At 47.2% G+C, this 13,138-nt stretch overlaps 1 protein-coding gene across 2 annotated transcripts in view; it reads left to right on the plus strand.

Annotated features, from left to right (window-relative positions):
• Positions 1-13,138, plus strand: part of Swt1 (Swt1 RNA endoribonuclease) — a 176,088-nt gene that overhangs the window by 151,128 nt on the left and 11,822 nt on the right. For both annotated transcript variants that reach the window (XM_065441936.1, XM_065441935.1), the window contains one exon: positions 897-970. In XM_065441936.1, coding sequence (XP_065298008.1) covers positions 897-970 — 74 coding nt within the window. The remainder of the gene's footprint in view (positions 1-896; positions 971-13,138) is intronic.

A 13,138-nucleotide genomic window follows, 5' to 3' on the forward strand; every position in this document is an offset into this window, starting at 1 on the left:
TGTGAATGTGTGCACCAATTTCTGGCAGTGTTGTGGAAATCCAGGTTGGCATAATGTAACGATTTTTTTTCACTCGAGTTTTATTTCCTTCTCATTGTCCACCTCTGTGACCGGCTGCTGTTCGTGATAGCGTAGGTGGAGCACCACTCGGACAACTTCTCTGCATTGTCCCGGTCCTGCAAAATGTACGTCAACAGCAAAAGTTTACGGGATGCGGTTTCCCCTTAAAAGGTGAATTCCTGCACTGTTAAACCATGACACTTTGTATTCAATGAATCACTGCATAGGTGGCGAAGGCTACTACATGCTGGAACGTTTAATTTGAGGCTGTGTGACCCCGCTTCGTGAGAATTCAGCTTCTTGGCAGATCCTGCGTCCCGTAAACTTTTGCTGTTGACTGTACATTACATGGGTTCACTGCACAGCTGTGCACACAGAGTTGAACTTTCAGTCCGTTTGCTTTCTTTTAGGTGTCAGAGTGGCGATTAGGATGAGTTGGTTATGGCTTGCGAAATGGTTTTTGCAGTGGCACACTGACACGAAAAGGTGGGTGAAAGGATACAGAGTAGTGTATCCTGTACCCTCCTTTCTATGTCTGTGCCTGTCAGTGCTAAAACTGTTTGTGAGGTGTTTACAGAGGCTGTTTAGCACAGACGCAGCATGAAATCTGTCACATACACTTCGATCATAATGCACAAAATTCTTGCATTTTTTTTTTCCTGAATGGGTTAGTGTTAAGACAAGATAAACAAGGAGTGCAGTCATTTTAAACTGTCCATATTAATGAATGTCGCAACATTGAAGCACAGCTGCTGCATGAGCCAAACTTGGAAGGATTAATTGTTAACAGCATGGGATCTTGCCATGTTTTTCTTTTTTCCCCTCGTTTTTTGCAGAGCATACCAGCGGATAAAACCTGGAGAGTTGACTTGGATGAAATGCTGGACTTCCTGATGGAGCCTCGTCACAAGTGAGCTTTGTGGCATCATATTTCCTTCTCTGCTTTCTATGTGGACTGTATTCTTGCGTATAACACTAAGTTTGGGCTGAAGTATTTCCAGACAAAAAATTATTGGAATATGCGGCTGCGGCCCCTTTTTCCCATGCATACATCTCGTCAGACACTGCCATTCAGCAGAATCTCCACATGGTATCTACACGATACCGATGCAGCTGGTACACAGATGTCTAACGGTCCCTTCGTTAGTAATCGCAGCTGATCATCTTGCTGTGGAAGCTCGTTTACTTCAACTGCAAGCGTCATTGCAGTGTTCGTTTCTCGAATTTCATGACAATGCTAATGGTTAAGAAGGTTACTACAGCCATTGTTCTAGCCTGTTGTGATCTTGTACTCAATAGCTGAAGAGGTCTGCTGATACGAACATATTGATAGTTTGTCAGTTAGCCTGCTGTGCTGTAGTTTTTTTTTGAATGACTAGAACCTTTTATTCATACACGTGTTTAAAGCAAGTGCACCTAATTTCGAATTCCGTCGCTGTGTTGGAAATATTCAGTAATGATGCCATGTGCGAAACGCCAAGCCCACATCAAGGAAATGGTACAGGTAACTTGGGTAGGCTGCACATCCACTCTAGTAGCTTTGGTGGCAGACCCGCAGGGGTGCTGGGTTGCATGACTGAGAAGCTGATGGCAAAGTAATGACGAGAGAACACTGGTGGCAAGCATTCTGTAATAACACGCCGTGCATCATCACAATCAGTTGGGACCTCACGGAAAGAGCGACTTAATAACACTCGGCCTGTTGCCGCCAGTGCTGGCGCACAGGTGCCTCTCATACTCGAGAGAGAGAGAGAGAAACAGCAACTGGCTCTCTGCAAAAGCAACTTTCTACAGTTTACGGACTTCATACTCTGACATAATAGGAGAGAGAGCGGGCGTGGAAGCACAGCTCATGGGAGCGTAGTCGGCATAGTCTGGTGTTCTGTCGAATTTGCATGTCTGTAGCTCATTTTGCTGCCTGTGTGATCGGCCCAAGTCAATTTGTATGCCTTCTGCTAGACGAAATTTATCTGCTCGCAAAACGGAAACGGTGATTACACCGATAAACTGCTATGCCACTGAGCAGGATGGTCGAGGAAAGAGGCACACACAGTGTGCTCTTCAAAATAACGGGCCGAAAAGCAGCAGTTCAACAGGATGTTTGCGATCACGGCAGATCACGGTTTGGTGGTTCCGATACGGAGTGAAATGTAATAGAAATGCTGTTATGGTTTGCAAATAGTACATGTGTAATTTTACCGCAAGGATAAGCTATGTAATGCATTTTTCAAATTACCATCTTGCTTTTCAATTTTTGCTGTTTCATAAAAGCTCCCATAAAATTTACCCTGCATAAACACACCCCCAACTTTGCTTCCGTTTTTTAGTGGAGAAATGCATTCGTTACCTGTGTAAATACAGTAGTACTGTTCACTGTTGGGAAACTGTCTTAACTGACTGAGTGGTCCACTCTTTCTTCAGAGCTTTCTTCTATGAGTTCAAGCAACACTTCTGCTTCTGTGATAAGTCTTCTCGGCGACCACCCACTGACGGTGCTTCAGGCATGAGCTGGCACTACCAGTTTGGGCCACATGACCAGAATTAACCCATGTTGTTCTTACCTCTGCCCCTACACAATCCCGGAATACAAAAAACTATGCTTAGCGGGCTATATGCTTTACATGCTGCCCTTAATTTTTTATATTAAAGTTCAAAATTTTCTAGAAGCCTACCAATAAATTTGAACTGTGAAAATTTTCCACTCGAGGTATCAGCACTATTTTGGTCCATTTTGTTTCTATACCTTATACACTCCTGTAATGAACGCACTTGTCCTGAAAAATTATGTGGGCTAAATTTTATGCAAACTTTTTTAAAACAGCCAAAATTCTAATATACATTAAACACGGTAATGATTTGAAAAATGCGTTGGATAACTTTGCAGTAAAAATGAATGTGCACTATTTGCAAATCGTAACACTTTAATTGCATCTCTCTCTGTATCGGAATTGCTAGACCTGTCGTCCAGATCGTTAAGCCTTCTTCCTCGACCATCCTGCTCGTCGACATGTCAGTTTATCGGTGTGATCAGCGTTCCCATTTTCTGAGCAGATAAACTGTCGCAGGAGCTGTATAACTTGACTTGCAGCCCATTGCACACAGCGGAACCAAAGACAGCTAGAAAAGTGAGCTACAGGCACGCGAATGCGACACTAACCGACCAAGTGCTGCCTGCCCCTGCTTTACTTGGACTCTCCCAGGCGTCATGTCTGGCCACGGCTATTACGTTGGAGTAAAGTTGCTGTTGCGGAGAGCAGTTGTGTGTCTGCCCTGTTGAGTCTTCCAGGTGCCTTTACGCCAGCACTGATGGCAAGCAGGAGCTAATAACAGGTTTAGGATTACCGTGGTCGCTCTTTCCGTTGGGCCCCGAGCAACTGTGATAATGCACAGACTGTTCCTACCGCATGCCGGCCACCAGTGTTCTCTAGTCATGGCTTCGCTGTCAGCTCTAGTCATACCACCTCCTACCAGTGGGCCAGCACAGCATGTTTCACTAGTGTGAATGTGCAGCCTACATAAGTCTGCTGTAAATTTCGGTGACGTGACGTTGTTTCTCACATACTAGAACCTTGTTGATGCATACCCAAAAAAAACCACATAAAACACGAACCCGCATATAATATTGTTCTATTTTAAGCAGCAGACAGACGCTTCGGTGGCAGCAACGCAAAAAGCTCTTTATTCAAGGCAGCAGCGTACTTTTATATATAACGCTGCATGCCGGTCAGGCACACGTCATTCGCGGTACAATCTTATCAGACCGCCTGGCCGATACAGAACATTCCTTCCTCCTTAATTAAAGCTACACGCGTTTCTTTCCGCGCTCATAGTTGGAGGCTTGATAGCGATCAGGAGGACGCCTTGCGCGATTACTTCTTCGCAGATGGACCTCTTCAGGTGATGCCATGGTTGATGGGGTGATACTTGCAGGCTGCGCTGCTGAGTGTCTTGCCTCAGGCTGCGATGCCGGTTCCTTAGTTGAAGTAGAGTCATCTAAGCGAACATCCTCAAGCTGGTCCGCAGTAGGAGCACCAATCATGGAGTCAGCAGGGGTGTTTTCTTCGGAGGGTGTTGGTAGAAAATCTCGTTGAATACAGGCACTTGGAGTGGACTCAGGATGCGCTTTTTTTGCGGCGTCCGGATGGAATGAAGTCTTTGATCCCGTAATCCAGCTGGGTCTCAAGTGGTCGATATGCACAAAACGAAAATGGTCACCGACTTTGACTACAAAAGTAGAGTCGCTAACGCGTTGCACTACGACAGCTTCCTCCCACGACAGGGTTTCCCCTCTCGTAGTCTTGACGAGAACTGTGTCACCGGCTTCCATCTACGGGTCCCTTGCTCGGCCCTCGTTGCGATGGGTGGTGTCTCTGTCTTGACGGCTGCGCATATCCTGCACAAAACTTGGCTTTAGGAGTGAAAGCTTCACTCGAGGTTGTCGTTTCAGGAACAGCTCAGCCGGCGTTCTTCCTGTTACGGAATTCGGGGTGTTCCTGTAAGCAAGCAAGAAGTCGTTAAGTCGTTGATGCAGAGTTCTGTTTTGGCCTGTTAGGTTATCGTGAAGCACTTGCTTGAGTAGAGTGGCTTTTGTCGTTTGGACTAGCCTTTCTGCTGCCCCGTTCGATGAAGCATGGTACGGTGGCGTACGTGTGTGTCGAATCCCGTGAGAAGAGGTGAAATTGGCGAACTCCTGCGCAGTAAACTGAGGTCCGTTGTCGCTGATCAGTTCCTCTGGGTAGCCATACGCTGCAAATATCTCCTTGAGACACTCGATTGTTTTTGACGTCGTTGTAGTGCGGAGGCATTTTGCTTCTATCCACTTTGAGTAAGAGTCTACTAGAAGGAACAAGTTGTAACCATCCTTCATGGCGAAATCAACATGGACTCTCTGCCAAACGCGGGTTGGATAAGTCCATGGATGCAATGGCCCTGGTGCCTTCGCAGGCATGGTCGTTTGGCACACTGTACATCGACGGACAGTGTCTTCAATGTTCTTGTCAATCGATGGCCACCAAACAAACGACCTAGCAAGCATTTTCATTCTTTGCATTCCAGGGTGCTCTTCATGCAGCAATGTCAATACTGCTTCTTTAAGTTCGTCCGGAATGATCACTCGCTGGCCCCACGTGAGACAGCCTTGCTCGTACGATAGTTCGTTGCGACGAACGTAAAAGGGCTGAAATTTATCATCGTAGTGCGCGGGCCAGCCAGATAAGGTGAACTGCACGACTTTGGAAAGCAGGCAGTCCCGTTTAGTCGCAGCAGCAACTTGGCTCGCAGTGAGAGGCGTTGCCTCAAACACTGCAAGACATTCTTCAGTGTCGTCTTTATGCTTGACCAAAAGTGGAAGCCTTGAAAGTGCGTCGGCAACTTCCATGTTTTTGCCGTTTCTGTAGCGCAGTGTGTACTGATAAGCTGCTAAGGTGATAGCCCAACGCTGAATCTGCGGCCAAAGAAGGAATTGGTTTATCCGATGCCAAAATCCCCAACAGCGGTTGGTGGTCTGTATACAGCATGAATTTGCGCCCGTATAAGTATCTATGAAACCTGCTTAGACCAAAAATTGGGGCCAGGGCTTCCTTCTTGCCTTGCGCATAGTTGCGCTCCGCTGCACTTAATGTTCTGGAGGCAAATGCGATGGGTCTTTCTGAGCCATCGGGCATGACGTGAAAAATTACGGTCCCAAGACCGTAGGCCGACGCGTCGCAGCTTAACCCGATTGGCTTTTTCACGTCGTAAAAAGTCAATACTTGACTGTCGATGAGGCGCTGCTTGGCTTCCGCGAATGATCTTAAGCATGCGTCCGTCCACACCCAAGTCGTGTCCTTCTTGAGCAAGTCATACATTGGTGCAGCTACTGTGGCTAAATCTTTGATAAATTTTGCATAGAAATTCAGCAGGCCCAAAAAGGCTCGCAGTTCAATTGCGTTGCTTGGCTGAGGTGCTTCCGTGATTGCCTTTATCTTTGTTGCGGTTGGAAAAATGCCATCTGATGTCACTTTGTGTCCCAGATAAACAACGGATGGTTTGAAAAATTCACACTTCTGTTGTTTCAGGGTAATATCGTGCTGTGACAGTCGTTGAAGCACCTTTTCCACCGTTTCTTGACAGTCGTCTATGTTGTCGCCTACGACGATGACGTCGTCGATATAGCAACCCACTTTTGGAATCCCTTTTAAGACTTTGTCCATTAAAGACTGAAAGATAGCGGGTGCGCTAGAGATACCAAATGGAAGGCGCTGATACTGAAATAATCCGAGATGAGTGTTCACCGTTAGCAACGCTTTGCTTTCCTCAGCAAGCGGCACTTGTTGATAGGCTTGCGATAGAACCAAGACGCAAAAGATTTTGCCTCCCGCGAGCATGGAGTACAAATCTTCCGGCAATGGCAAAGGGTAATGGTCTGTTTTTAGAACAGGAATAACCGTGACCTTGTAGTCACCGCATAACCTTAATCCTGTGCCGCCTTTCTTCGCGACCACCACCAGAGGCGTTGCCCAGTCACTTTTCGTGACCCTCTTTAGTATTCCGGCTTGCTCGAGCTTTTCCAACTCCTTTGCTACTTCGTCTTTGATAGCAAACGGTATTGGCCGTGCTTTTGAGAATACTGGTTGAGCCCCTTCCTTAACAAAGATGCGAGCTTCGAAGTTTTTGACGACACCCGGGGTGCTCTTGAAAACCTCGGGATACTTCTTCCGTAAAGCTTCGACCCTCTGCTCCGGTGTCTTATCCGTGGACAGACTGTATACTGCTTTCCAGTTTATCTGGAGTTTTTCCAGCCAGTCTCTTCCCATGAGAGCGGGCATCGGCGTTCCATTTCCCTGCACTACCACTATGGGCAAAGAGATCTCGCTTCCTTCCTGTTTGACTAATACGTTTGCTGTTCCAAGTACCTTTAGCTTTTCTCCTGTATAGGTGCGCAACGACACCTTTGATTCCACACATCTTACATGCGGGAAATACTGCTTATACAACTGCTCTGGTACGATCGTGACCGCTGCACCGGTGTCAATTATCAGCGAAACAGTCTTCCCTTCAATGTTTAGGTCGACGCTGTAGCCCCTTGAACTTTTGCCCGAGTAAAACACAGTGTGACAATTCGTCTTCAGATTCGTCGTCCGTGGTGTCAACATATCCGACAGCTTTTTCTCCTCTTTTGCAAACGGCTTGCAAATGCCCTTTTTTCTTACAATTTCTGCAAGTGTGGTTCCGATACCAACATTTTTCTCGCGCATGACGCTTTCCGCAGTGCCTGCACGCACTTCTTTGCTCTCCCTCTCGCTTATCTTTCGACCACGCAACCGTCGTCGATTTCTTTTGCTTATCATGGTGACGTTCGCCCTAAATGACGCTGACGCTGCATGGTTTTGTGTCAAACTCATGCATTTGCTTCGCCTGTTGCGCAGCTAGCTCTTTTTCTAGCGCTGTTTTGCACGCCAGTTCGAACGTCAAGTCAGCTTGTGCAAAAAGAGCCCGTTGCGTTTCCTCGTCACGCAAACCAGCCACTAGTCTGTCCCTTAAGGCATCATTTAAGAACGTGCCGTAATTGCAATCTCTAGCGAGATGCTTCAGTTCAGTGATGAAATCCTTGACACTTTCATTTTCTTGCTGCATTCGGCGATTAAATTTACAGCGCTCTGTGATAATTGAGTGAGCTGGGCTGAAATGAGCTTCCAGAAGCTGTTTAATTTCCTCGAAAGTCTTCTGAGAAGGTAAATGAGGAACAGTTATCTTCTTTAGCTCTTCATACGCTTGCGCACCGAGTACGTTCAGAAACAACTTGAGTTTCTTGTCTGCAGGGACATCATTTATGTCTACGTAGTTCTCGAAGCGTTCAAAATACGAGCGTATGTTTTCGATTTTTTGGTCATATTCTGTCATTCTGCAGAGCTTCGGACCACGTCCCGGTTCTGCCATAATGAGCAATTTTCACTTATCTGCCCAGTCGTGTTCCTTGGTGTGCCTTGTCCGTAGTGTCGGTTCTTGTTCGGTTGCTCCAGCCAGCCGCTGAAGTCCATGCAAGGGCTCCGTGACGCCTTGCTTCTTGACGTTCTTGCGCTGCTCCAGTCGATGAAGTCGTGGCTGCAAGGGCTCCGTGTCGCCTTGCACCGTAGGCGGTTCAGCCTCGTGACTGCTGCTGGCCGGCGGTGGTTTGCTGCGCGCCGGATCCCATCCTCGTCGCCAGATGTTCTATTTTAAGCAGCAGACAGACGCTTCGGTGGCAGCAACGCAAAAAGCTCTTTATTCAAGGCAGCAGCGTACTTTTATAGATAACGCTGCATGCCGGTCAGGCACACGTCATTCGCGGTACAATCTTTTCAGACCACCTGGCCGATACAGAACAAATATGATGGGAAATTTTTGGAACGCAAAATGAAAAAAAGTCTTATCCGCGTATAATACAAGTGTGGAAAACTCGAGGAAAAACATTTCTTTGAATTGCATTCCACACTTCAATCACTGTCTTCCTCGCTACACTCTCTTCGGATAGTGTCTTGTCAGACATATCTTCCCAGATGTACTCATCCTCTGTGCCATCGAGCGCGTTCGAGATGCCGCACTTCTTGAAAACGCGACGCACAAGGTCTTCTGGTATGCTTGCCCATGCGTCCACAATCCACTTGCATGGAGTGGCTGGCAGTGCCTGCTTCAGCCGCCTGGTCGACATCAATGCAAGCTCACCTGAGCATATCCACTCTGTGTAGCACCACTTGACCAAGTCCTTGAATGGCTTGTTAACGTAAACATCTAGAGGCTGCAGCTGAGACGTCGTCCCACTCGGGATAACGAGTTCAGTACCGGATTCGCGCTACAGCCTCTTCACTGAGTCGGCTAAATGGCAATGAAATGCGTCCAGTACGAGGATGGGCGGGAACGACAACAGTGCACCGGGCCGCCTACACCACACGGACTTTATCCAGTCGAGTAGAAGATCCTCGTTCATCCAGCCTTTCTCATGGCATCTCACAACATTTTTTGGCAGCTCCTCACCTTTAGGCACCATCTTGCACTTGAAGACGACATAGGGCAGGAGCTCTCAGCCTTCTGCCGCGCACGACAATATGACAGTATCTCGCATCTTCTCGTTGCCAGTGGACTGGACATAAACTTGTTTAGAGCCCTTCTGTGTACGGCAAGAAGCGAGGCCATGTACAAATAAACCGCCGTTTGGTCAGCATTGCTGAATTGCTCTGACTGGAAGTTCTTCGACTGGCACAGCGAAATAATGTGGTGCTGGAAAGCTACAAGCAGCTCTTTGAACCATTCGGGCAGCTTTTGCGAAATCAAAGTTCGGCGGCGTAAGGAAAATCCAGCACGACACATGTAGAGATAAATGCAGTGCTTGCTCGCTTTGAAGGCGGAGGTCGGTAGCCATTTTTTTCTTGCAAGCTCACTAGCTTTTGTGCAGCTCGCTGATGGCGTACGAACTCCTCCAGGGCGAGTTCAATTTCAAGGAATGTCCCCTTCTTCAGGCCGGGAAAGCTTCTTGGCATTCCGCTGCACGCGAATAGGGCTTCCTTCTGTCATCACCATCTGCGAATGCTTCCCTCGTTGACATCAAACTGCCTCCCTACCGCATTGTTGCCGACGTTCTGTGCGGCTAAAATTACTTTTCTCTTGAAACCGGCAGAGTACTGTTTCTGTTGCCTGACATCTTGATCCTTCACTGCGGAATAAAAAAGATGCACATCGTGAAGCATAGTTTTCATGTGTGCTGCCAAGGTGCACATTCAATAAAGGATGCAATAGCCACTGTAAGAGTTGTCAGACGATCCCACCGCTGTCAACCAGATGTAGGAGTCGTCGGACGATCTCGCCGCTGCCACCATTTGAAGGAGTTGAAGGTCGTAGAGAGGAACTCGGTGAACAGGATTTATTTACATTATTTACATCTTAGACAAGACATGTCGACAGTCTAGCGTGACTCCCATATGGATCCCGCAAGACCAACATACAGCAAACAGCTTACGAGCACACAGCTCACTAGTACATTTCTAGCATGAAAATGAGCACTAAGCTCCCGACGACGAGCACACCCTAGCAGCCGGCAACCGCTGCTTATAAGCACTTTGTCCCCCCCTTGATTCCAATCGAACAGAAACGTTCGTCCAGTCATCATTCGACGTCACCGAAGATGACCCGCCCTTTTGGAAGAGGCAGGCTCACATACTTGTGTTGCACACACACAAAGGTGTAAAGGTCCGAAGCCGACGACAGAGGGCTTTGTAGAACTCTGCTTTGTCCCGGGTGGCGCGGCCGAGTACCACATTCCTGAGCTGACCCCGCGCCACATGGCTGCCGGTTTATTCGCAGTTCTCTGAAGTGTGCCCCGTACGGTTGGACAGGAGCACGTGCAGCGGGCTGAAATAGCTGGCACATTGTCACCCCGTACGGCCATTCCTAACACCACGCAGCAATAACGAAACCAAAACTTCAAACCCAACTTTCTGACCGAAGTTTTTGTTCGGATCCGCATATAGTACGAGGCGGAAGTTTGGGACGCTAATAATAGGGGGAAAAAAACCTCGTAATATATGCGGGCTTTTATGGTATCCTAAAAGAAGATGAGAAAAAAACGTACTATCCAGGAAAACGTACGATCCAAATTCAGGAAAAATCGAAAGAATTGCAACAGAACAAGAAGACTTCAGATGCGAGGGCATTTATTTCTTGCTAAACAAATTTGGAATGTTCTGCTGGTGCAATACCTGACCTTTAAAAAGGAGAAGTTCCTTTCCAACACACTGCAGACCTTTTTCTGAATTTTCGTTGTCCGTGGCACGAAAGAACCTGCGCACTTCATCTAGTCCGGCGAGGGCTTTGACAAAAGTAACCAGCAGATGCAAGCAATCGTCCTTGTCATTGTTTTCTGGCAATTGTGCTTCGTTGACTTTTATCTCCTCCACAATCTCTGCCATGCTTTTTGGCTCGCATGTTGGGATATTGTCGTCTACTGTAACAAAATCAAGCACGCCTTTGTTGTCAGTGCAACAGAACTTCTATTTCTATTTCATCTTCAAGCGTGTAGTCGATAATGCGGGGCTGCACTTCAGCTGGGTTATACTGAACCGTTCCACGGTTTACGCTCTCCCATGACTGCTTGAGATAATGCATTGCATCCAACAGTGATAGCTTTCCAGGATCCTCGCCCCTGGACACGCAAGCAAGTGACGCACGATGCTCTTCCTACAGATGTACATTATAACACCTGCATCCAGTGGTTGCAACCGGCTTGTCGTGTTTACGGATTATGGAGAAACGACATGTATTTTGGATGAGCTGAGCAGTTACCTACAAAAAACACCTTCATGCCCTTTGCACCCCAGTCGTCCATCGAGTTATCGAAGGATCTGTTCGAAGATGTCTTGCGTCATGCATGCCTTCGTGTTAAATAAGAAGGGGGTTACCTGAGGGGCCCGATTTTTATTAGTCATATCATAAGAAGCCAACAAACACTGACACCAAGGACAACATAGGGGAAATTACTTGTGCTTAATAAATGAAATAAAGAAACGAAAAAATAATGGAAATGAAAGTGGATGAAAAAAACACAACTCGCCGCAGGTGGGAAACGATCCCACCGAAGGTTGTCGGATCGTTCCCCTCCTGCGGCGAGTTGTTTTTCAGTTGTGCTTCAAGTTGCCCGTGCCTTGCTCCATGGGCTTACTTTCTCCCGGCGCTGAACGCTAAGGCATTTGCTTTGATTTCCTTGTGCTCTGATACGATTGCGTTAACAGTTGAGGCCAGCAAGCCAAGCTCACTGGCTATATCCGTCCGCTTTTTCGTACGGTTCTGATCAGTGACTGTAAGTACATTGGGCTTCTCCTTGGGGGTCAGAGGTTTGCGCTTCCTCGACGCCATGACCGTAGCTCTTGACACACAAACGCAAGAGAGCAACTGCAATGAATCCGACATGTGATGCGCCGCAAGATTCACAACAATATTACGAGCCCGAGAATGCACCAGCGTTCCCACATGACACGGGACGCAAGTAATGTGGCGAAGCTACCGGTGCGGGCAGCTGCTTCAAGCAATGGAGCCATGGGGCGCGATAGAGCCTTTTCTATATTACGTGGGATCTGGTCGCTGAAAAACCTCTCATAAAATCAGTTTGGCGATCTAGGGAACGTTAGTGCCGAAAAAGTGCGCTTTCCAGGAACATAGTATGCGGTAAGAAAGCAGCATAACCGTAGTGCGTCATTTTTGGTGCCCTCGATTGCCAACGTTGGGGCCGGGAAATAGTGCGAAACAGGAACGTATCAATGAAGTTTATTTCTAACAAAGCAACGGGCTTCGAGATTAAGTGAGATTGCTCTGACACATGTGGTGAGAGTAAAAGGATTGCAGTTTCTCAAAAGAAAACTATGCATAGCCTTTGATTGTGGGACTGCACCGGACTAATGTTGGGGGTGAAATTATTATGCAGGGGAAAACAAATAAAAGTTATCGAGAAAAAAGTCAGGGGTGCATTTATTACAAGGGTCATTCATTATGCGACTATATACAATATTCACATACAGTACTTGTCACAGCCACCCCCCCCCCCCCCACCCCTAACATGCAGTTTCCCTTTTACCAGCAAATATTGGCTAACCGTGGGTGGCAGGCATTCACGTGGTGTGTGTCTCTTCTGTGTGTATCGTCAAACTGTTGCGCATTCCAACCTCCAATATGCTATACCAACACGCCCAGTCGTCAACCTTGGCAAGTTTCACTTTTCAATACTGTTATTGGTCGTGTATGGGCTGCACTTGAAAATTTGGAGCCAAATTTATGAAAAAGAAACAAGCGTGGCCTTTACACAAAAGTATAGGTAATCTCATCTAGGCTGGTGTATATGCTGCAGCAAAATTTAGCCTCTGTGCAACACTCCCTTGTGGCACAAAATGTGTGCCATCAGATTTTGTATTAATCCTTCAAAGCCCAAACATCATTCCATATTGCAGAAAGTTAGAGAACAAAATGTACTGATCCAGTGTGTATCGGCTTAAACGAGTCTTTTGTTGGTGTCTACGAAGAACGCTGTCCCACAACTGGCCCACCTTTATTTTTACCCAGAGAGCAGACTCTTGCATAA

Source organism: Dermacentor albipictus, unplaced genomic scaffold, assembly GCF_038994185.2.
Source record: "Dermacentor albipictus isolate Rhodes 1998 colony unplaced genomic scaffold, USDA_Dalb.pri_finalv2 scaffold_31, whole genome shotgun sequence".
Taxonomy (NCBI): Eukaryota; Metazoa; Arthropoda; class Arachnida; order Ixodida; family Ixodidae; genus Dermacentor; species Dermacentor albipictus.